Source organism: Anomalospiza imberbis, unplaced genomic scaffold, assembly GCF_031753505.1.
Source record: "Anomalospiza imberbis isolate Cuckoo-Finch-1a 21T00152 unplaced genomic scaffold, ASM3175350v1 scaffold_226, whole genome shotgun sequence".
Taxonomy (NCBI): domain Eukaryota; kingdom Metazoa; phylum Chordata; class Aves; order Passeriformes; family Viduidae; genus Anomalospiza; species Anomalospiza imberbis.
In genome coordinates, this window is record NW_027099857.1 from 50527 (window position 1) to 75659 (window position 25133).

The 25133-nt window shown below is 60.4% G+C and overlaps 1 protein-coding gene across 1 annotated transcript; it reads right to left on the bottom strand.

The window, feature by feature from the left end:
- Positions 1–637: 637 nt before the first annotated feature.
- Positions 638–24597, bottom strand: LOC137466480 (sodium/potassium-transporting ATPase subunit alpha-2-like). The gene is given in 24 exon segments (XM_068178210.1): positions 638–1026; positions 2408–2499; positions 3951–4051; positions 5110–5250; positions 6971–7041; positions 7044–7115; positions 7979–8102; positions 8894–9048; positions 9790–9958; positions 10877–11027; positions 11913–12049; positions 12792–12967; positions 14693–14882; positions 15994–16128; positions 16212–16321; positions 17522–17720; positions 18682–18950; positions 19031–19148; positions 20106–20240; positions 20314–20427; positions 21278–21481; positions 22926–22985; positions 24299–24403; positions 24510–24597. Coding segments are annotated over 24 exon segments (3108 nt in total). The 5' UTR covers positions 24561–24597; the 3' UTR covers positions 638–997.
- Between the last annotated feature and the right edge of the window lie 536 nt (positions 24598–25133).

A 25133-nucleotide genomic window follows, 5' to 3' on the forward strand; every position in this document is an offset into this window, starting at 1 on the left:
GGGGGAAACGTGGGGGGAAATTGGGGGGAATTTTGGGGGAATCTGGGGAAAGTTGGGGAAATTTGGGGGAATTTGGGAGAAATTTGGGGGGAATTTGGGAGAAATTTGAGGGAATTTGGTGGAAAATGTGGGGAATTTTGGGGACATTTGTGGGAATTTGGGGAAATTTGGGGAAATTTGTGGGAATTTGGGGAAATTTGGGGGGGAATTTGGGGACATTTGGGGAATTTGGGGGGATTTTGGGGAAATTTGTGGGAATTGGGGGGGATTTGTGGGGGAAATTTGGGGAATTTGGGGGAATTTCGGGGGGAAATTTTGGGAGGGGGGGGAATTTGTGGGACATTTGGGGAATTTGGTTGAATTTGGGAAAATTTTGGGGACATTTGGGAGAAATTTGGGGGGATTTGGAGGAAAATTGGGGAAATTTGGGCGAAATTTGGTGGGGATTCTGGGGATTTGGGGGATTTTGGGGCATTTGGGGGAAATTTGGGTGGGATTTTGGGGAATTTGGGGGGATTTTGGGGATTTGGAGGAAATTGGGGGGTGGGAATTTGGGGGGATTTTGGGGGAATTCGGGGGAAATTTGGGGGGTCTGGGGGTACTCCCTCCCTCCAGTCCATCCCAGTACACGGGGGCTGTTAAACTGGTTTATTGCTCTGCGGGGGGGGGGGGTCCGGGTGTCCCCCCAAGTTCAGGGGGGTCGCGACCCCCCCCGGGTTAGTTTTGGGGTGCGGGGGGGGCTCCGAGGGTCCCAAAGGGGGGGAGGGAATCGATAATGGGATCAATAATGGGATCAATAATGGGATCAATAATGGGATCAATAGTAGGATCAATAATGGGATCAATAATGGGATCAATATTAGGATCAATAATGGGATCAATATCAGGATCAACAATGGGATCAATAATAGGATCAATAGTAGGATCAATAATGGGATCAATAATGGGATCAATAATGGGATCAATAATGGGATCAATAGTAGGATCAATAATAGGATCAATAATAGGTTTCCTTCTCCACCCAGCCTGCAAAAAAAGGGGAGGGGGCGTCAGGGGGGCCTCAAAATGCCAAAACCTGAAATCCCCAAACCCCAAATCCCCAAAACCCCAAATCCCCAAAACCCCCAAATCCCAAAACCCAAAACCCCAAAACCCAAAACCCCAAAATCCAAATCCCCCAAACCCTAAATCCCCAAATCCTCAAAACCCCAAAACCCGAAACCCCAAACCCCAAAATCCCAAAACCCCAAAATTCCCCCAAAACCCGCAAACCCCAACTCCCCAAATCCCCAAAATTCCCCAAAACCGCAAACCCCCAAATCCCCAAATCCCCAAATTCCCCAAAACCGCAAACCCCAAATCCCCAAATCCCAAAAACCCCAAACCCCAAAATCCCAAAACCCCAAATGCCCAAAACCCAAAACCCCAAAATTCCAAATCCCAAAAACCCCAAACCCCAAAACCCCAAACCCCAAACCCCCAAATCCCAAAAACCCCAAACCCCAAATCCCCAAAACCCCAAACCCCCAAAATCACAAATCCCCAAATCCCCAAACCCCTAAATCCCCAAATCCCAAAAACCCCAAACCCCAAAATCCCAAAACCCGAAATGCCCAAAACCCCAAACCCCAAAACCGCCCAAACCCCAAATCCCCAAACCCCCAAAACCCCAAATCCATTCTTTTTGGGATTCCCATATTTTGGGGTTTCCCGTTTTTTGGGGTTCCCATTTTTTAGGATTCCATTTTTTGGGGGGGTTTTCTCCCAGGATTTTCGATTTTTAGGGTGTCCCCCCATTTTTGGGGTTTCCCCCCATTTTTAGGGTTTCCCCCCATTTTTAGGGTGCTCCCCCATTTTTGGGGTGCCCCCTCATTTTTTTTGGGTGTCCCCCCAAATTTTTTTATTCCCCCCATTTTCCCACCTCAATTTTTGGGGTTTCCCCCCATTTTTTTGGGGTGTCCCCCCCATTTTTATTATTTACCCCCATTTTCTCACCCCCATTTTTTAGGGTGTCCCCCCCATTTTTGGGGGTTTCCCCCCATTTTTGGGGTTTCCCCCCATTTTTTTATTCCCCCCCATTTTTGGGGTTTCCCCCCCATTTTTTAGGGTACCCCCCATTTTTTCGGACGCCCCCCCATTTTTTAGGGTGCCCCCCATTTTTTAGGGTGCCCCCCATTTTTAGGGTGCCCCCCATTTTTTTATTCCCCCCCATTTTTGGGGTGCCCCCCCTTTTTCTTATTCCCCCCCATTTTCCCACCTCCATTTTTGGGTTTTTTTTTTCACTTTCCCTCCCATTTCTTTTATCCCCCCCCCAATTTTTTTGGGGGTGCCCCCACCCATTTTTTCAGACGCCCCCCCCCCCCCAATTTTTTTGGGGTGCCCCCCGCCGTTTTTGGGGGTGCCTCACCTCCGGGGTAGCGCCTCAGGATCAGTTTCCTCACCTCGTCGTAGGCGAAGATCAGCAGGGAATAGGGGAAGGCGCAGAACCACCACGTGACCCTGGCCACAAAACCCCAAAATTTGGCCACCCCAAATCCCGGGGGGGGGTCCCCAAAATTTCTCAACCCCCCCCCGCCCCCCCCAATTTATTCATTCCCATTTGCTGGAGATTCCGCCCCCGATTTTGTTGGTTTTCCCCCCAATTTTTTATGGTTGCTCGGGGGGATTTTTCTTTTTTTGGAGGGGAATTGGGGTTTTTTGGGGGGGTTTCCATGGGAATTTGGGATTTTTGGGGGTTTTGGGGGGTTTGGGATTTTTTGGGGGGTTTTCCATGGGAATTTGGGATTTTTTGGGGGGGGTTTTGGGGGGATTTGGGGATTTTTTTGGGGGGTTTCCATGGGAATTTGGGGTTTTCGGGGAGTTTTCCATTGGAATTTGGGGCTTTTGGGGGGATTTGGGATTTTTTGGGGGGGTATTCAATGGGGAATTGGGGTTTTTGGGGGGATTTGGGATTTTTTAATGGGGTTTTCCATGGGAATTGGGTTTTTGGGGGGATTTGGGATTTTTTTAATGGGGTTTTCCATGGGAATTTGAGATTTTTTGGGGGGGTTTTTGGGGGGATTTGGGATTTTTTTGGGGGGGTTTCCATAGAATTTGGGATTTTTGGGGGGATTGGGATTTTTTTGGGGGGTTTTCCATGGGAATTTGGGGTTTTTGGAGAGTTTTCCATGGGAATTTGGGGGTTTTTGGGGGGATTTGGGATTTTTTAAGGGGTTTTCCATGGGAATTTTGGATTTTTTTGGGGGTATTTGGGAATTTTTGGGGGGTTTTCCATGGGAATTGGGGTTTTTGGGGGGATTTGGGATTTTTTTAGGGTTTGGAGAAGTTTTAGGATTTTTTGGGGGGATTAGGAAGGCCATGGGGGGATTTTGGTGGATTTGGGATTTTTTTTAGGGTTTGGAGCAGTTTTAGGATTTTTTGGGGGGAATTTGGAAAGGCCATGGGGGGATTTTGGTGGATTTGGGATTTTTTTAGGGTTTGGCCCAATTTTAGGATTTTTAGAGGGGTTTTGGAGGGGAATTGGGGATTTTTGGTGGATTTGGGATTTTTTAGAGTTTGGAGCAATTTTAGGATTTTTGGGGGGGGTTTTGGAGGGGAATTGGGGATTTTTGGTGGATTTGGGATTTTTTTAGGGTTTGGAGCAGTTTTAGGATTTTTTGGGGGGATCTGGAAGGGACATGGGGGGATTTGGGAATTTTTTAGGGTTTGGAGCAGTTTTTGGATTTTTTGGGGGGGATTAGGAAAGGCCATGGGGGGATTTTGGGGGATTTGGATTTTTTTAGGTTTTGGCGCAATTTTAGGTTTTTTTGGGGGGGGATTTGGAAAGGCCATGGGGGGATTTTGGTGGATTTGGGATTTTTTTTAGGTTTTGGAGCAGTTTTAGGATTTTTTGGGGGGATCTAGAAGGGGCGTGGGCGGTTTTTGGGGTCGGGATTTGGGGTGAGCCTCACTTGAGGGGGTACATGCGCAGCGCCACCCCCATGCCCGGGCAGTAGGACAGGAACGCCGCCAGCGCCGTCTCCTCCAGCAGCCCGAAAATCAGGATTTGTTCCTAAAAAATGGGGGGGATTCGGGGTTTTTTCGGCTGTTTTGGGCCGGGCTTGGGGTTTTTTGGGGGAGGTTTTGGGATTTTTTCCGGGGAGGGGGGAGTTGGAAGGGGGATGTGGGTTTGTGGGGGGGTTGGGGATTTTGGGGGGGGGGTTTGGGGTGATTTTGGGGTGATTTTGGGGTGATTTTAGGGGGGTTTTGGGGTATTTTTAGATGGGATTTTGGGGGGATTGTTGGGGGGATTTTAGGGGGGGTTTTGGGGTATTTTGGATGGGATTTTGGGGTGGTTTTGGATGGGATTTTGGATGGGATTTTGGGGGTGATTTTGGGGTGGTTTTGGATGGGATTTTGGATGGGATTTTGGGGTGATTTTGGGGGTATTTTTGGGTGGGATTTTGGGGTGATTTTAGGGGGGTTTGGGGTATTTTTGGTGGGATTTGGGGGTGGTTTTTGGGTTGGTTTTGGATGGGATTTTGGATGGGATTTTGGGGGTGATTTTGGGGTATTTTTGGGTGGGATTTTGGGGTGGTTTTAGGGGGGTTTGGGGGTATTTTTGGATGGGATTTTGGGGTGATTTTGGGGTATTTTTGGGTGGGATTTTGGGGTGATTTTAGGGTGGTTTGGGGGTATTTTTGGATGGGATTTTGGGGTGGTTTTGGATGGGATTTTCGGGAGGATTTTGGGGTGATTTTTGGGGTATTTTTGGGTGGGATTTTCGGTAGGATTTTGGGGTGATTTTGGGGTATTTTTGGGGTGTTTTTGAGGTGTTGTTAGAGTATTTTTGGATCGGATTTTGGGGTGATTTTGGGGTGGTTTTGGATGGGATTTTCGGTAGGATTTTGGGGTGATTTTGGGGTATTTTTGGATGGGATTTTGGGGTGATTTTAGGGTGGTTTAGGGGTATTTTGGAGTGCGATTTTGGGGGGTGATTTTGGGGTGTTTGTGAGGTGTTGTTAGGGTATTTTTATATGGGTTTTGGTGTGATTTTGGGGTGATTTTAGGGTGGTTTTGGGGTTTTTGTAGATGGGATTTTGGGGGTGATTTGGGGTGATTTTGGGGCGCTCTGTCGCACTTCATGCCCTGCTGGAAGACGGAGTTGCGGCGGGTCTTGCAGATGATGAGATCCGCCCACTGCACCACGACGATGCTGGCGAAGAACGCCGTGTGGCACGTGAACTCCACCACCTTCCGCTGCTCGTACGTCTGGCAACGGAACCGGAGTGAGAAACCGGGAAACCAAGAGGAACCGGAGTGAGAAACCGGGAAACCGGGGAGAACAACGGGGAAACCGGGGGGAACTGGAGTGAGAAACCGGGAAACCGGGGAGAACAACGGGAAACTGGGGGGGACCAGAGTGAGAAACCGGGAAACCAAGAGGAACCGGAGTGAGAAAACCGGGAAACTGGGGAGAACAACGGGGAAACTGGGGGGGACCAGAGTGAGAAACTGGGAAACCGGGGAGAACAACGGGGAAACCGGGGGGGAACCGGAGTGAGAAACCAGGAAACTAGGGGGGACCGAGGGAAACTGGGGGAACTGGAGTGAGAAACCGGGAAACCGGGGGGAGAACAACGGGGAAACCGGGGGAACCGGAGTGAGAAACCGGGAAACGGGGGGGGGACTGGAGTGAGAAACGCGGAAACCAAGAGGAACGGAGTGAGAAACCGGGAAACCGGGGAGAACAATGGGGAAACCGGGGGGACCAGAGTGAGAAACCGGGAAACCAAGAGGAACCGGAGTGAGAAACCGGGAAACTGGGGAGAACAACGGGGAAACTGGGGGGAACCGGAGTGAGAAACTGGGAAACCGGGGGAGAACAACGGGGAAACCGGGGGGAACCAGAGTGAGAAACTGGGAAACCACGAGGAACTGGAGTGAGAAACCGGGAAACCAGGGGAGAACAACGGGGAAACCGGGGGGGACCAGAGTGAGAAACTGGGAAACCAAGAGGAACCGGAGTGAGAAACCGGGAAACCGGGGAGAACAACGGGGAAACTGGGGGGGGAACCGGAAGTGAGAAACTGGGAAACCAAGAGGAACCGGAGTGAGGAAACCGGGAAACTGGGGAGAACAACGGGGAAACCCGGGGGAACAACGGGGAGAACCGAGGGGAACCAGAGTGAGAAACCGGGAAACCGGGGGAGAACAACGGGGGAAACCGGGGGGGACCGAGTGAGAAACCGGGAAACTGAGAAAACCGGAGTGAGAAACCGGGCAACGAGGGGGAACAACGGGGAAACCGGGAAATCGGGGGGACCGGAGTGGGAAACCGGCAAAGTAAGAGGAACTGGAGTGAGAAACTGGGAAACCGGGGGGACCAGAGTGAGAAACCGGGAAACCGGGGGCAGAAAACGAGGAGACCAGGGGGAACCGGATGGAGCAACTGGGGATCCGGAGTGAACAATGGGGGAAACCGGGGGGTAAACCGGGAGTGAACGGGGGAAATGGGAAACCGGAGTGAACAACGGGGAAACCAGAGAGGAACAATGGGGGAAACCGGGGGGGAAACCGGGAGTGAGCAACTGGGGAAACCGGGAGGAAACTGGGAGTGAACAACCGGGGAAAGCGGGGAAACGGGATTGAATGGGAAACCGGGAGTGAACGGGAGAAACAGGGAGGAAATAAACGAGGAAATGGGGTGGGAATTGGGCATTAATGGGGTGGAAATGGGATGGAAGTAGGTGTGTAACTGTGTGTAACCGGTGTGTAACCCGTGTGTAGAGTCAGTGTAGGGTCCCTCACCCACTCTGTCTGTCAGAATCCTCCAGGTCGTTCTTGGAGCGGTTGTCCCAGGGCTGTTGTGGGTGTGTAACTGGTGTGTAACCGGTGTGTAACTGGTGTGTAACCGGTGTGTAACTGGTGTGTAATCAGTGTGTAACCAGTGTGTAACCCGTGTGTAGGGTCGGTTTTAGGGTCCCCTCACCCACTCCTGTCCGTAGGAATCCTCCAGGTCGTTCTTGGAGCGGTCGTCCCAGGCCAGGCGGATCCCGAGCAGCGTTCCGGCAGGAACCCGTTCTCCGCCAGGATCACGAAGTAGGTGAAGAACCCGCCCAGAGCCTGGATCATCCCTGCGGGATCGGGATCGGGATCAGAGCCATGGGATCGGGATCAAGATCGGAATCGGGATCAGAGCCATGGGATCGGGATCGGGATCAGGATCGGATCAGAGCCATGGGATCAGGATCAGGATCAGGATCGGATCAGAGCCATGGGATCAGGATCGGAATCGGGATCAGGATCATGGGATTGGGATCGGGATCGGGATTGGGATCAGAGTCATGGGACTGGGATCAGAGCCATGGGATCGGGATCAGGATCAGGATTGGATCAGAGCCATGGGATCAGGATCGGAATCGGGATCAGGATCATGGGATTGGGATCGGGCTCGGGATTGGGATCAGAGCCATGGGATCAGGATTGGGATCGGGATCAGGATCATGGGATTGGGATCGGGCTCGGGATTGGGATCAGAGCCATGGGATTGGGATCAGAGCCATGGGATTGGGATTGGGATTGGGATCAGAGCCATGGGATGAGGATTGGGATCGGGATTGGAATCGTGGGATTGGGATTGGGATCAGGATCCGAGCCATGGGATTGGGATTGGGATCAGAGTTACGGGATTTGGGATCACCTTGGGACCCCTCACTGACCGATCTGGCTGTAGGCCATGCTGATGAGTGACCCCTGAGTGACCCCTGAGTGACCCCGAGTGACCCCAGAGTGACCCAGAGTGACCCCAAGTGACCCCTGAGTGACCCCGAGTGACCCCTGAGTGACCCCGAGTGACCCCTGAGTGACCCAGAGTGACCCAGAGTGACCACTGAGTGACCCAGAGTGACCCCGAGTGACCCAGAGTGACCCCGAGTGACCCCGAGTGACCCCTGAGTGACCCCTGAGTGACCCAGAGTGACCCCGAGTGACCACTGACCGATCTGGCCGTAGGCCATGCTGATGAGCCGCTCGTTGACTAGTTTGTCGCTGCGGGGGTTCCGCGGTTGCCGTTTCATGATGTCGCTCTCGGCCGCCTCGTAGGCCAGCGAGATGGCAGGGACCTGAGGGGACAGCGGTGGCACCCGGTGTCACCCAGTGTCACCCGGTGTCACCCAGTGTCACCCAGTGTCACCCGGCGTCACCCAGTGTCACCCGGTGTCACCCGGTGTCACACGTCATGGGATGGTGGCAGTGCCCAGGGACAGGAGGATTTCGGGTCCCTGGGTGGATTTGAGATCCCCAGGAAAATTTGGGATGGATTTGGGGTCCCTGGTTGGATTTGGGGTCCCTGGGTGGACTTGGGATCCCCAGGAGAATTTGGGATGGATTTGAGGTCATGGTTGGATTTGGGATGGATTTGGGGTCATGGTTGGGGTACCTGGGTGGATCTGGGGTCCCTGGGAAGATTTGGGTTGGATTTGGGATCTCTGGGATGGATTTGGGGTCCCTGGGTGGATTTGGGATGGACTTGGGTTGGATTTGGGTTGGATTTGGGATGGATTTGGGATGGATTTGGGGTTCCCAGGTGGATTTGGGGTGCCCCTCACCATGTCGGTGCCCAGGTCGATGCAGAGGATGGTGACGGTGCCCAGCGGCAGCGGGATTTGGGATGGATTTGGGTTGGATTTGGGATGGATTTGGGGTTCCCAGGTGGATTTGGGGTGCCCCTCACCATGTCGGTGCCCAGGTCGATGCAGAGGATGGTGACGGTGCCCAGCGGCAGCGGGATTTGGGGTGGATTTGGGATGGACTTGGGTTGGATTTGGGTTGGATTTGGGATGGATTTGGGATGGATTTGGGATGGATTTGGGATGGATTTGGGGTTCCCAGGTGGATTTGGGGTGCCCCTCACCATGTCGGTGCCCAGGTCGATGCAGAGGATGGTGACGGTGCCCAGCGGCAGCGGGATGTTGGCGATGATGAAGAGCAGGAACGGGGTGATCTCGGGGATGTTGCTGGTCAGGGTGTAGGCGATCGACTTCTTCAGGTTGTCGAAGATCAGGCGGCCTGCCAGGGGACAGCGGCGGCCCCACATGTCCCCAAATGTCCCTAAATGTCCCCAGTGTCCCCAGTGCTCCCAATGACCCCAATGTCCCCAATGTCCCCAATATCCCAAATACCCACAAATGTCCCCAATTCCCAATTCCTCCAATGTCCCAAATGTCCCCAGTGTCCCAATATCCCAAACACCCACTACGTCCCCAGTGTCCCCAGGTGTCCCCCGTATCCCAAATACCCACAAATGTCCCAAATTCCCAATTCCTCCAATGTCCCAAATGTCCCCAATGTTCCCAATACCCCCAATATCCCAAACACCCACAATGTCCCCAAACATCCCCAATGTCCCCAATGTCCCAGATATCCCCAAAGTACCCAATGTCCCCAATGACCCCAAAGTCCCCAACATCCCCTGTGTCCCCCGTACCCCAAAATCCCAAATACCCACAGTGTCCCCAATGTCCCAAATATCCCCAATGTCCCCAATGCTCCAATTATCCCCAAAGTCCCCAATGTCCCCAATGTCCCTAATATCCCTAGAATCCCCAAAGTCCCCAATGTCCCCGATGCTCCAAATACCCCCACTACTCCCAATATCCCAAATGTCCCCAACGCCCCCAATACTCCCAATACCCCAAATGCCCCGAGTGTCCCCGATGTCCCCAATACCCCCGATATCCCTAATGCCCCCAGTTCCCCCAATACCCGCCATGTCCCCGATGTCCCCAAACCCCTGTGCCTGTCCCCGACCTTCCTCGACGCCGGTGACGATGGAGGCGAAGTTGTCGTCCAGCAGGATCATGTCGGCCGCCTGCTTGGACACGTCCGAGCCGGCGATGCCCATGGCGATCCCGATGTCCGCCTTCTTCAGCGCCGGCGAGTCGTTGACGCCGTCACCCGTCACCGCCACGATGGCGCCCTGGGGATGTTGGGGATTTTGGGGACATTGGGGACACTGGGGGCATTGGGGACACTGAGGGCTTTGGGGACACTGGGAACATTGGGGACATCGGGGGTATTGAGGACATTGGGAATATGGGGAACACAGCATATTGGGGACATTGGGGACACTGGGGACACGGGGGACACTGGGGTCATTGGGGACATTGGGGCCATTGGGAATATGGGGAACACGGGATATTGGGGACATTGGGGACACTGGGGACACTGGGGACATTGGGGACATTGGGGTATTGAGAGGATACTGGGAACGTTGGTGGCTTTGGGGACACTGGGGACATTGGGGATACTGGGAACATTGGTGGCTTTGGGGACACTGGGGACATTGGGCGTTCTGGGGACATTGGCGATGTTGGGGCCATATTGGGGACATTGGGAATATGGGGAACCCTGGAGATGCTGGGGACACTGAGGAGCTTTGGGGACACTGGAGACATTGGGGACACTGGGGATGCTGGGGACATTGGTGGCTTTGGGGATACTGGGGACTTTGGAGGTATTGGGGACATTGGGGACACCTGGGGACACTGGGGACATTGGGAATATGGGGAACACGGGATATTGGGGTCGTTGGGGATGTTGTGGACATCGGTGGCTTTGGGGACACTGGGGACACCTGGGGACATTGGGGACATTGGGAATATGGGGAACACGGGATACTGGGGACATTGGGGATTGGGGACATTGGTGGCTTTGGGGACACTGGGGACATTGGGGACACTGGGGACACTGGGGATGTTGTGGACATTGGAGACTTTGGGGACACTGGGGTCATTGCAGGTATTGAGGGCTTTGGGGACATTGGGATGAGGGGCTAAGGGGACAGGTGACGCCGGTGACGCCGGTGACACAGGTGACAGGGACAGGGCAGTGTCACCTGTCTCTGGCAGCCCTCGACGATGATCAGCTTCTGCTGGGGGGACGTGCGGGCGAAGACGATCTCGGTGTGGTTGCGCAGGATCTCGTCCAGCTGCTCCGAGCTCATGTCCTTGAGGTCCGAGCCGTGCACCACGCACGCTTTGGCCTCCCTGGGGGTCACGGCGGGATCAGCGCCCCAAAATCGGCACCCCAAAAGTCCTGGGAAAACCCCCTGGGACCCCATCCCAAATCCCAAATCCCAAATCCCAAATCCCAAATCCCCATCGTGTCCTTCAGGTGTGACCCGAGCACCAAACACGCCTTGGCCTCTCTGGGGGTCACAGGGGGTCAGTGCCCCAAAATCAGCGCCCCAAATTCGGCACCCCAAAATCGGCACCCCAAAAGTCCTGGGAAAATCTCCTGGGACCCCATCCCAAATCCCAAATCCCCATCGTGTCCTTCAGGTGTGACCCATGCACCAAACACACCTTGGGGGGGGTCACTGGGAGGTCAGAACCCCAGAATCTGCTCCAGCACACCAAAATTCCACAGAAGACCCCCCGGGACCCCCAAATCCCCTCAACTTCCCCTACCTGGCTCACCTGGGGCTCACCGGGGGTTCTCCTATCTCACCTGGGGTTCTTCTGCCTCATCTGGGGTTCACCTGGGGTTCTTCTGGGGTTCCTCTGGGGTTCCCCTGGGGTTCCCCTGGGGTTCCTCTGGTTCACCCGGGGCTCACCTGGGGTTCTTCTGGGGTTCCTCTGGGGTTCCCCTGGGGTTCCCCTGGGGTTCCTCTGGTTCACCTGGGGCTCACCTGGGGTTCTTCTGGGGTTCCTCTGGGGTTCCCCTGGGGTTCCTCTGGTTCACCTGGGGCTTACCTGGGGTTGTCCTATCTCACCTGGGGTTCTTCTGCCTCATCTGGGGCTCACCTGGGGTTCTTCTGGGGTTCCTCTGGGGTTCCTCTGATTCACCTGGGGCTCACCTGGGGTTCCCCTGGGGTTCCCCTGGCTCACCTGGGGTTCACCCGGGGCTCACCTGGGGTTCCCCTGGCTCACCTGGGGTTCACCTGGCTGACGGGGATGTTGAGGCGCGCTGCGATGTCCTCCACGGTCTCGTTGCCCTCGGAGATGATCCCGACGCCCTTGGCGATGGCCTTGGCCGTGATCGGGTGGTCCCCGGTCACCATGATCACCTGGGGGGCACCGTCAGCACCTGGGGACATCTGGGGACACCTGGGGGACACCTGGGGACAGCTGGGAGCAGCTGGGGACACCTGGGGGCACCCCAGAATGGGGGGACAAGGGGAAATGGGGCTCAGGGGGATTTTGGGGTCCCAGGCGGGGGTCTTGGGGTCCAGGTGGACTCAGGGGGAGTTTTGGGGTCCCAGGTGGGGATTTTGGGGTCTGGGCGGGCTCAGGGTGGGTTTTGGGGTCTGGGTGGGGTTTTTGAGGTCCCAGGCAGGCTCAGGGGAAATTTGGGGTTCCAGGTGGGGGTCTTGGGGTCCAGGTGGGCTCAGGGGGAGTTTTGGGGTCCTAGGTGGGGATTTTGGGGTCTGGGCGGGCTCAGGGTGGGTTTTGGGGTCTGGGTGGGGCTTTTGAGGTCCCAGGCAGGCTCAGGGGAAATTTGGGGTTCCAGGTGGGGGTCTTGGGGTCCAGGTGGGCTCAGGGGGAGTTTTGGGGTCCTAGGTGGGGATTTTGGGGTCTGGGCGGGCTCAGGGTGGGTTTTGGGGTCTGGGTGGGGCTTTTGAGGTCCCAGGCAGGCTCAGGGGAAATTTCGGGTTCCAGGTGGGTGTCTTGGGGTCCAGGTGGACTCAGGGGGAGTTTTGGGGTCCCGGGTGGAGGTTTTGGGGTCCTGGGGAGGCTTAGGGGGGTTTTGGGGTCCCGTGCTGGGGTTTTGGGGTCCCGGGCAGGCTCAGGGGGGTTTTGGGGTCCCACCTTGATGCCGGCGCTCCGGCACTTGCCCACGGCGTCGGGCACGGCGGCGCGGGGGGGGTCGATCATGGACATGAGCCCCACGAAGCAAAGGTCGCTGGTGGGGAAATTCACCTCGTCCGCGTCGAAACGGAACCCGCGGGGGAACTTGTCCGGGGGCAGGTACAGGTGACAGAACCCTGGGGACATTGTGGGGATGGTGAGACCCCAAAGACCCCCCAGAACACCCCCAGGAGTGTCTGTACAGGTGACAGAACCCTGGGGACCGGAGTGGGGACCGTGAGACCCCAAAAACCGCAAAAACACCCCCAGGAACCCATGAGGGACCCCACAGGGACCCCCAGGATTTGTCCGGGGGCAGGTACAGGTGACAGAACCCTGGGGACATTGTGGGGATGGTGAGACCCCAAAGACCCCAAAAACACCCCCAGGAGTGTCTGTACAGGTGACAGAACCCTGGGGACATTGTGGGGGGACGGTGAGACCCCAAAAACACCCCCAGGAACTTGTCCGGGGGCAGGTACAGGTGACAGAACCCTGGGGACCGGAGTGGGGACCGTGAGACCCCAAAAACCGCAAAAACATCCCCAAGAACCCATGAGGGACCCCACACGGACCCCCAGGATTTGTCCGGGGGCAGGTACAGGTGACAGAACGCTGGGGACTGGAGTGGGGATGGTGAGACCCCAAAGACCCCAAAAACACCCCCAGGAGTGTCTGTACAGGTGACAGAACCCTGGGGACATTGTGGGGGATGGTGAGACCCCAAAAACACCCCCAGGAACTTGTCCGGGGGAAGGTACAGGTGACAGAACTCTGAGGACTTTGTGGGGATGGTGAGACCCCAAAAACCCCCCAAAACACCCCCAGGAGTGTCTGTACAGGTGACAGAACCCTGGGGACATTGTGGGGGACGGTGAGACCCCAAAAATACCCCCAGGAACTTCTCCAGGGGCAGGTACAGGTGACAGAACCCTGGGGACCAGAGTGGGGACCGTGAGACCCCAAAAACCGCAAAAACACCCCCAGGAACGCATGAGGGACCCCACAGGGACCCCCAGGATTTGTCCGGGGACAGGTACAGGTGACAGAATGCTGGGGACTGGAGTGGGGATGGTGAGACCCCAAAGACCCCAAAAACACCCCCAGGAGTGTCTGTACAGGTGACAGAACCCTGGGGACATTGTGGGGATGGTGAGACCCCAAAAACCCCCCAAAACACCCCCAGGAACCCATGAGGGACCCCACACGGACCCCCAGGATGTGTCCGGGGGCAGGTACAGGTGACAGAATGCTGGGCACCACCGGGTCCCCCCAGATGCACTCGGGACCCCCCAGGACCCCCCAGGTGTACCCAGGACCCTCTCCCCGAGCCCCCCCAGCTCCAGGTAGGGGCTCTGGAAGGTTCCTCCACATTCTCATCCAGGCTTTTCTCCTCCAAATCTCCTCTGGATCCCCTTCCAGCAACCCCGGGCCCCCCCAAATCCCCTCAGGACCCCCCAGAACGCCCCCGGGCCCCCCCAAATCCCCTCAGGACCCTCCCGGGCATACCCAGGACCCAAGCCCCGAGCCCCCTCAGCTCCAGGTAGGGGCTCTGGAAGGTTCCTCCACATTCTCATCCAGGCTTTTCTCCTCCAAATCTCCTCTGGATCCCCTTCCAGCAACCCCGGGCCCCCCCAAATCCCCCTCAGGACCCCTCAGAACCCCCCCGGGCCCCCCCAAATTCCCTAAGGACCCCCCAGGTGTACCCAGGACCCTCTCCCCGAGCCCCCCCAGCTCCAGGTAGGGACTCTGCAAGGTTCCTCCACATTCTCATCCAGGCTTTTCTCCTCCAAATCTCCTCTGGATCCCCTTCCAGCAACCCCGGGCCCCACCAAATCCCCTCAGGACCCCCCCGGGCGTACCCAGGACCCTCTCCCCGAGGCCCCCCAGCTCCAGGTAGGCGTTCTGGAAGGCCTCGCGCATCTCCTGGTCCAGGGGCTGCTCCTGGCCCTGCAGGAGGATGCGGGAGCAGCGGTCCAGGATGCGCTCGGGGGCTCCCTTCATCACCAGCAGGTAGCCCTGGGGGTCCTCCTCGCGCTCGTGGATGGACAGCTGGACACGGACAGGGGACAGCGGGGTCAGCGTGGGGTCACCCACGCACTGCCCGGTGTCACCCAGAGCCACCCCAGGGTCACCCACGCACTGCCCGCTGTCACCAGTGTCACCCAGAGCCACCGAGGGTCACCCACTGACCGTTCTGGTGTCGCCAGTTTCACCCAGAGCCACCCCAGGGTCACCCAGAGCCACCCAGGGTCACCCATGCACTGCCTGGTGTCACCCAGAGCCACCCCAGGGTCACCCAGAGCCACCCAGGGTCACCCCAGGGTCACCCATGCACTGCCTGGAGTCACCCAGAGCCACCCCAGGGTCACCCAGAGCCACCCCAGGGTCACCCATGCACTGCCTGGTGTCACCCAGAGCCACCCCAGGGTCACCCAGAGCTACCCAGGGTCACCCATGCACTGCCTGGTGTCACCCAGAGCCACCCCAGGGTCACCCAGAGCCACCCAGGGTCACCCCAGGGTCACCCATGCACTGCCTGGTGTCACCCAGAGCCACCCCAGGGTCACCCAGAGCCACCCAGAGCCACCCCAGGGTCACCCAGAGCCACCCAGGGTCACCCATGCACTGCCCGCTGTCACCAGTGTCACCCAGAGGCACCCCAGGTTCACCCACACCCCGCCCAGCATCACCAGTGTCACCCACTGGGGTCAGCATGGGGTCACCCAAACACTGCCCGGTGCTCCCAGTGCCCCCAGTGCCCCCTCCCAGTGCCCCCAGTGCTCCCAGTGCCCCATCCCAGTGCCCCCTCCCAGTGCCCCCAATATCCCCAGTTCCTCATCCCAGTTCCTTGTCCCAGTGCCTCCAGTGCCCCCAGTGCCCCATGCCATTGCCCCCAGTGCCCCCAGTGCCCCAGTGCCCTCTCTCAGTGCCATCTCCCAGTGCCCCCAGTGCCCCATCCCAGTTCCCCATCCCAGTGCCCCATCCCCGTGCCCCCAGTGCTCCCAGTGCCCCATCCCCGTGCCCCCAGTGCCCCCAGTGCTCCCAGTGCCCCATCCCCGTGCCCCCAGTGCTCCCAGTGCCCCATCCCAGTGCCCCCAGTGCCCCCAGTGCTCCCAGTGCCCCATCCCCGTGCCCCCAGTGCCCCCAGTGCCCGCAGCACCTGGTACTTGTTGGTGGAGTTGAAGGGGATCTCGGTGACTTTGGGGTTGCGCTCCCGCATCCTCCTGACGGAGCCGCACGACAGCTGGATGCACTTGAGCAGCGCCGACTCGGACGCGTCGCCGGCCGTGTCCCGCTGCGGGGGGACACCGCTGTCACCGCTGCCGCCGGGGCGCGGGGGCCCCGTCCCCTCCCCCGGCTCCCGGGGACCCCCCCGACCTTGGAGATGGAGACGTTCTCCTGGCCCGGCTTGAACACGGCGCGGTTGCAGAGCCCCGCGATGCGCGCCAGGGCCGCCCACGTGGGCGAGCGCTTGTCGAAGGTGGCACCTGGGGACACGGGGCGCGGTCAGGGCACGGCCGGTGTCACCCACTGACCACCTTGGTGTCACCCACTGGCCACCTGGTGTCACCCACTGACCACCTTGGTGTCACCAGGGCTGACCATTGACCACCCTGGTGCCACCCAGGGTGACCTGGAGTAACCCACTGAGCACCCCAGTGTCACCCACTGACCACCCCAATGTCACCAGTGCCACCATTGGTGTCACCCACTGACCACCTCAGTGTCACCCACTGGCCACCCCAGTGTCACCCACTGACCATCTCGGTGTCACCCACTGGCCACCCTGGTGTCACCCTGCTGGCCACCAGGGTGTCACCGCTGTCACCCACTGACCACCTGGTGTCACCCACTGGCCAGCAGGGTGTCACCAGTGCCACCCATTGGTGCCACCCATTGACCATCCTGGTGCCACCCATTGACCATCCCAGTGTCACCAGGGCTGACCACTGGCCACCCTGGTGTCACCCACTGATCATCCCAGTGTCAGCCACTGGCCACCCTGGTGTCACCCACTGACCATTCTGGTGTCACCAGGGCTGACCACTGACCACCCCAGTGTCACCCACTGACCATCCCAGTGTCAGCCACTGACCACCCTGGTGTCACCAGTGCCACCCATTGGTGTCACCCACTGACCACCTCAGTGTCACCCACTGACCACCCCAGTGTCACCCACTGGCCACCCCAGTGTCACCCACTGACCACCCCAATGTCACCAGTGCCACCCATTGGTGTCACCCACTGACCACCCCAGTGTCACCCACTGACCATCTCGGTGTCACCCACTGACCATCTCGGTGTCACCCACTGGCCACCCCAGTGTCACCCACTGACCACCCCAGTGTCACCCACTGACCACCCCAATGTCACCAGTGCCACCCACTGGGGGTTCCATGGGATCAGGGTTTTGGGGGATTGGGGTTCCAGGGATTTGGGGATTTGGGGGATCAGGGTTCTGGGGGATTAGAGTGCCAGGGGGTTTGGGTACTGAGGTCCCGGGGAGTTGGGGTTTTGGGGGATCGGGGTTTCAGGGGGTTGGGGTTCCAGGGGATCAGGGTTTTGGGGGATTTGGGTTCCAGGGGATTGAGGTGCCGGGGGTTTGGGTACCGAGGTCCCAGAGCATTGGGGTTCCAGGGGATTGGGGTGCTGGGGGCACTGGGGATTTGGGGGTGCCCCCCACGCACCCGACTGGTCCTCGGTGGTGTCGGCCTCGTGGATCTGGTTGTCGAACCACATGTGGGCCACGGTCATGCGGTTCTGGGTCAGCGTGCCCGTCTTGTCCGAGCAGATGGTGGAGGTGGAGCCCAGCGTCTCCACGGCCTCCAGGTTCTTCACCAGGCAGTTCTTCCGCGCCATGCGCTTGGCAGTCAGGGTCAGGCACACCTGGGGGGCACCCCGGGGTGTCACAGGGGTGGGACCCCCGCTATGGGGTGCACAGACCACCCCCGACCCCAAAAGTGGCACCAGAACCCCCACCCTCATGGTGCCCTCAACACCCCGTTGTGATCACCTGGTCATCGGGGCCAGGCACACCTGGGGGGCACCCCGGGGTGTCACGGGGGTGGGACAGGGAGTGGGAGACCCGCTCTGGGGTCTGGGGACCCCCCCGACCCCAAAAGTGGCCCCAGAGCCCCCACAGTGTGCCCTCAGGGTGCCCTCAGTACCCTGTTGCGATCAGCTGGTCATCGGGGCCAGGCACACCTGGGGGGCACCCCGGGGTGTCACAGGGCTGGGACCCCCGTTATGGGGTCTGGGGACCCTCCCCAGCACCCCAAAATGATCCCAGTGCCCCCATCCCCCTTCCAGAGCCCCCTCCCACCATGACGGTGGCCAGCAGCCCCTCGGGCACGCTAGCCACGATGAAGCCCATGAGGAAGATGATGGTGGAGCCCCCCAGTAATGCCTCTATTGCCCTCCCAGTGCCCTCCCAGTTGCTTCCCAGTGCCCTCCCAGTACTCCCAGTGCCCCCTCTCACCATTACGGTGGCCAGCAGCCCCTCGGGCACACTAGCCACAATGATGCTCATGAGGAAGATGATGGTGGAGCCCTCCTGAGAGTGCTCCCGGTGCCCCAGATTTCCCTCCCAGTGCCTTCCCGGTGCTCCCAGTGTGCTCCCAGTGCTCCCAGTGCCCTCCCAGTGCTTCCAGCCCCTCACCATGACAGTGGCCAGCAGCCCCATAGGCACGCTAGCCACAATGATGCTCATGAGGAAGATGATGGTGGAGCCCCACAGGAATGCGTCTATTGCCCTCCCAGTGCCCTCCCAGTGCTCCCAGTGCCCTCCCAGTGCTTCCAGTGCTCCCAGTGCCCTCCCAGTGCCCTCCCAGTGCTCCCAGCCCCTCACCGTGACGGTGGCCAGCAGCCCCTCGGGCACGTTGGCCACGATGATGCCGATGAGGAAGATGACGGCCTCGAGCCAGGTGTAGCCGAGGATGAGGGAGAGGATGAAGAAGGAGAGGCCGAGGAAGACGGCCACGCCGGTGATGAGGCGGATGAAGTGCTCGATCTCCATGGCGATCGGCGTCCGGCCCACCTCCAGCCCCGAGGCCAGCGAGGCAATGCGGCCCATCACCGTCCGGTCCCCGGTGGAGATGACGATGCCCCGCGCGGTCCCTGCGGTGGCACGGAGGTGACGTGGAGGTGGCGCGGAGGTGGCACGGGGCCTGGGGACACGGCGGGCGGCGGGGGCCCACCTTCGACGCAGTTGGTGGAGAAGAAGCAGATGTTGCGCGTCTCCAGGGGGTTCTCGTGCGTGAACTCCGGCGAGCGCGTCTGCGGCTCCGACTCGCCCGTCAGCGAGGAGTTGTCCACCTTGGGGGGATTTGGGGGGATTGGGGTACGAGGGGATTGGGGGTATGGGGGGTATTTGGGGTATGGGGGATTGGGGGGGATTGGGGTTGTGGGGGTATTGGGGGGGATTGGAGGGGTTTGGGGTTATGGGGGGATTGGGGTTGTGGGGGGATTGGGGGGGATTGGAGGGGTTTGGGGTTATGGGGGGATTGGGGTTATGGGGGGATTCAGGGGGAATTGGGGGGTTTGGGGTTGTGGGCAGATTGGGGGGATTGGGGGAGTTTGGGGTGATGGGGGGGATTCAGGGGGAGTTGGGGTATGGGGGGCATGGGGGGGTTTGGGGTTATGGAGGGGGATTGGGGGGATTGGGGTTAAGGGGGGATTTGGTGGAGTTTGGTGGGATTTGGCTTATGGGGGGATTGGGGGGTTTGGGGTTGTGGGGGGATTCAGGGGATTTGGGGTACGGGGGCTTGGGGGGGTTTGGGGTTATGGGGGGGATTGGGGTTGGGATTGGGATTGGGGGGTTTGGGGTTGTGGGGGGATTGGGGGGGTTTGGGGTACAGGGGCTTGGGGGGGTTTGGGGTTATGGGGGGGATTGGGGTTGGGATTGGGATTGGGGGGTTTGGGGTTGTGGGGGGATTGGGGGGGTTTGGGGTTATGGGGGGGATTGGGGTACAGGGGGGATTTGGTGGAGATGGGTGGGATTGGGGTTATGGGGGGATTGGGGGGATTGGGGTACGGGGAGTTGGGAGGTTTTGGGGTATGGGGGGTTGGGGGCGGTTTGGGGTTGTGGGGGGATTGAGTGGGATTGGGTAGGGTTGGGTTGGGTGGGGTTGGATGTCCCCCCGTGCCCACCTTGCAGCCGTGGGAGGAGATGATCCTCATGTGCCCATGGGGCACCCTGTCGCTGCCCAATGTCCCCAGTGTCCCCAGTGTCCCCAATGCCCCCAGTGCCCCCCGTGCCCCCCCAGTGCCCACCTTGCAGCCGTGGGAGGAGATGATCCTCATGTCCGCGGGCACCCTGTCGCCGCCCTTCACCTCCACCAGGTCCCCGACCACGACGTTCTCGGCGTTGATCTGGATCTTCTCGCCCTCGCGGATCACCAGCGCTTGCTGGGGGGGCAGCGGGCACCTCAGGGGGTGCCCGTCCCCCCGGGACCCCCCCGGCCGTGCCCCCGCTGCCCACCTGGGGCACCATGTTCTTGAAGGAGTCCATGATCTTGGAGCTCTTGGCCTCTTGGTAGTAGGAGAAGCAGCCGGTGACGATGACGACGGCCGCCAGGACCACCCCCAGGTACAGCTGGCACCGGGGTGGGGGGCACCTCAGCACCTGGGGAGCACCGTGGGACCCCCCCAGGGACCCCCAGGGTGGGGTGACAGGGAGGGGACACCCTCGGTGCTTTGACATCCCCCCACACCCACAGCTGGGCCCCCCAGGAGCTGGCACGGGGCGGGGAGGGGACAAGGGGCCACCGGTGTGTGCCACCCCCAGTGCCAGTGTCCCCAGTGCCAGTGTCCCCGTGGCGCCTGTCCCCATGATCCCAGAGCCCCCCCAGGGTCCCCCGTGTCCCCACTGCGCTCCTGTCCCCCCTCACTGCTATGCCCCTCGTGCCACCACCATGCCCCTGTCCCCACCATGTCCCTGTCCCCATGCCACCCCCATGTCCCACCATGATGTCCCTGTCCCCAACAATGTCCCTGTCCCCAAACCCCCTGTGCCCCCGATGCCCGCCGTGTCCCCCATACCCCCTGTGTCCCCATACCCTCAGTGCCCCCCGTGCCCCCATGTCCCTTGTGTCCCCAGTGTCCCCAGTGTCCCCATACCCCCGGTGCACCCCATACCCCTCATGCCCCCTGCAATCCCTGGACCCCCCTGTGCCCCCCATGACCCCGTGTCCCCAGTGTCCCCATACCCCCCATACCCCCAGTGCCCCCCATGTCCCCAGTGTCCCCATACCTTCCATACCCCCGGTGCCCCCCATGTCCCCAGTGTCCCCCCTGCCCGCCGTGCCTCCCATGTCCCCAGTGTCTCCATAACCCCGGTGCCCCCCGTGCCCACCGTGCCTCCCATGTCCCCAGTGTCCCCATGCCCCCCATGCCCCCGGTGCCCCCGGTGTCCCCGGTGTCCCCGTGTCCCCGTGTCCCCTCACGTTGTCGTTGGAGGGCTCGTCCTCCATGGCGGCCTGGATGCCGTAGGCCAGGAAGCAGAGGATGGCCCCGATCCAGAGCAGGATGGAGAAGCCCCCGAAGAGCTGCCGGCAGAACTTCACCCACTCGGGGGTCGTGGGCGGCGGCGTCAGCGCGTTGGGGCCGTCCTGCACCAGGATCTCGGCAGCGCGCGCGTTCGTCAGGCCCTGCGGGGACACGGGGACACCGGGATACTGTGACACCGGGGACACGGGGACACTGAGACACCGGGATATGGGGACACCGGGGACACGGGGACACTGAGACACCGGGATATGGGGACACCAGGGACACGGGGACACTGAGACACCGGGATACGGTGACACCAGGGACACGGGGACACGAGGACACCGGGATACGGTGACACCAGGGACACGGGGACACTGAGACACCGGGATACGGTGACACCAGGGACACGGGGACACGAGGACACCGGGATATGGTGACACCAGGGACACGGGGACACGAGGACACCGGGATACGGTGACACCAGGGACACGGGGACACTGAGACACTGGGATATGGGGACACCGGGGACACGAGGACACCAGGATATGGGGACACCAGGGACACGGGGACACGGGGACACCAGGATATGGGGACACCAGGGACACGGGGACACTGAGACACCGGGATACTGTGACACCGGGGACACGGGGACACTGAGACCCCGGGATATGGGGACACCAGGGACACGGGGACACGGGGACTCCGGGATACGGGGACACCAGGGACACGGGGACACTGAGACACCGGGATATGGGGACACCAGGGACACGGGGACACTGAGACACCGGGATATGGGGATACCAGGGACACGGGGACACTGAGACACTAGGATACGGTGACACCAGGGACATGGGGACACGGGGACACCGGGATATGGTGACACCAGGGACATGGGGACACGGGGACACCGGGATATGGGGACACCAGGGACACGGGGACACTGAGACACTAGGATACGGTGACACCAGGGACATGGGGACACGGGGACACCGGGATATGGGGATACCAGGGACATGGGGACACGGGGACACCGGAGACACTGGGGACAAGGTGACACCAGGATATGGTGACACCGGGGACACGGGACAGCAGGATACTGTGACACAGGGGACACAGGGACATGGGGACATGGTGACACCAGGGACACCGGGGACAGCCGGGGGGACACCGGGGGCACGGTGACACCAGGACACGGGGACAATGGGGACACAGGGACACCGGGGACAGCCAGGGGGACACAGGGACACCGGGGACACGGGAACACCTGGGACACGGGGACACGGGGACACCGGGGACATGGGGACACCAGGGACACAGGGACACCTGGGACAGCTAGGGGCATGGAGGGGACACAGCGACAGCAGGGACACGGTGACACCTGGGACACGGTGACACCAAGGACACCCCGGGGGGGGACACGGTGACACCAGGGACACCCCGGGACGTGGGGGGGATGAGGGGTGTGGGCAGGGGACATTGAGGACAGGGGGTATGGCCAGGGGTCACCCACAGGGACAGGAGGATGGGGGTGGCACTGAGGGTGGGACAGGGGGACATGAGGACACGGGGACACGGGGACACCAGGACACAGGGACATCTCACCCGGGACAGGTCCACCTGGTACTTCCTGCCCAGCTCATCCAGGGACAGTTTGTGGTCATCCTGAGGGACAAATGCCACCCCTGTCACCCGTGTCACCCCAGCCAGGGTGGAGGGCCAGCTGTGCCCCTGTCACCCATGTCCCTCTGGCTGGGGTGGCATGCCAGCTGTCCCCAGAGTCCCACATCGCCCACGTCACCCACACCACTGTGTCACCTCAGCTGGGTGACGTGGGACAGCTGTCCCCATGACCCCAGTCACCCCAGCAGGCTGGCATGTCCCCATGTCACCCACGTCCCTCTGGATGGGATGACACAGCCAGCTGTCCCCGGAGTCCTATGTCACTGTGTCACCCATGTCACTCATGTCACCCATGTCACCCATGTCACCCACATCACTCGTGTCCCCATGAATGCAATGACATGGCCACCATCCCTGTGTCCCCCATGTCCCCATGGTCCCAGTGTCCCCTGTGTCCCCCATGTCCCCTGTCCCTGTCACTGTCCCCTATGTCCCTCATGTCCCCCATGTCCCCATGGTCTCAGTGTCCCTCATGTCCCTCATGTCCCCTGTCTCTCTTGCTGTTCCCATGTCCTGTGTCCCCTCGCTGTCCCCTGTCCCTGTTGCTGTCCCTGGCTGTCCTCTGGCCGTCCCCTGTCCCCTCTCTGTCCCATGTCCCCTCACTATCCCCTCTCTGTCCCGTGTCCTCTGGCTGTCCCCTGGCTGACCCCTGGCTGACCCCTGTCCCCCTGTCCTCTCACTGTCCCCTGTCCCCCTGTCACCGCTCTGTCCCCTGTCCCCCTGTCCCTGCTCTGTCCCCCTCTCCCCTCTGTGTCCCCTGGCTGTCCCCTGTCCCCCTGTCCCTGCTCTGTCCCCCTGTCCCCTGGCTGTCCCCTGTCCCCCTGTCCCTGCTCTGTCCCCCTCTCCCCTCTGTGTCCCCTGGCTGTCTCCTGTCCCCCTGTCCCTGATCTGTCCCCCTGTCCCCTGGCTGTCCCCTGGCTGTCCCCTGTCCCCCTGTCCCTGCTCTGTCCCCCTCTCCCCTCTGTGTCCCCTGGCTGTCTCCTGTCCCCCTGTCCCTGATCTGTCCCCCTGTCCCCTGGCTGTCCCCTGGCTGTCCCCTGTCCCCCTGTCCCTGCTCTATCCCCCTGTCCCCTGGCTGTCCCCTGTCCCCCTGTCCCTGCTCTGTCCCCCTGTCCCCTGGCTGTCCCCTGGCTGTCCCCTGGCTGTCCCCTGTCCCCTCTGTGTCCCCTGGCTGTTCCCTGTCCCCCTGTCACCACTCTGTCCCCCTGTCCCTGCTCTGTCCCCCTGTCCCCTGGCTGTCCCCTGGCTGTCCCCTGTCCCCTCTGTGTCCCCTGGCTGTCCCTGTCCCCACTCACCAGGTTCACCTCCTTCTTGAGCTCGTCCAGCTCCTTCTCCTTCTGCTTCCTCTTCCCGCCGCCGTTCTCGGACGTGGTGGCCGCGGGCGAGTACTCGCGGCCGGCCTGCGGGGACCCCCCCGCGTGGGCACGGGGACCCCCCCGGCGGGCAGGGGACCCCCCCCCCGGTGCCACCCCCGCCCCCCCGCCAGCCCCGGGCCAGGGCCATTACCGTGGGCGCGGAGGTCACGGCCAGCACCGGCGTCACCGTGGCCACCGGCATCGTCGGCGCGGGGGGGGGGCGGCGGGCACCGGGCACCGGGCGGGCGGGGGGGGCACGGCGGGGGGGGGCGCGGGGGGGGGTCAGCGGGGTCACTGGGGGTGGGGGGGGGATGTGGTCATCGGGGTGGCATTGCGGTCATTCGGGGGTCACTGTGGTCACCAGGGGGTCACTGTGGTCATCGGGGGGTCACTGTGGTCATCGGGGTGGCATTGCGGTCATTCGGGGGTCACTGTGGTCACCAGGGGGTCACTGTGGTCATCGGGGTGGCATTGCGGTCATCAGGGGGTCACTGTGGTCACCAGGGGGTCACTGTGGTCATCGGGGGGTCACTGTGGTCATCGGGGTGGCATTGCGGTCATCAGGGGGTCACTGTGGTCACCAAGGGGTCACTGTGGTCATCGGGGTGGCATTGCGGTCATTCGGGGGTCACTGTGGTCATTGAGGGGTCACTGTGGTCACCAGGGGGTCACTGTGGTCATCAGAGTGGCATTGTGGTCATTCAGGGGTCACTGTGGTCACCAGGGGGTCACTGTGGTCATTGAGGGGTCACTGTGGTCACCAGGGGGTCACTGT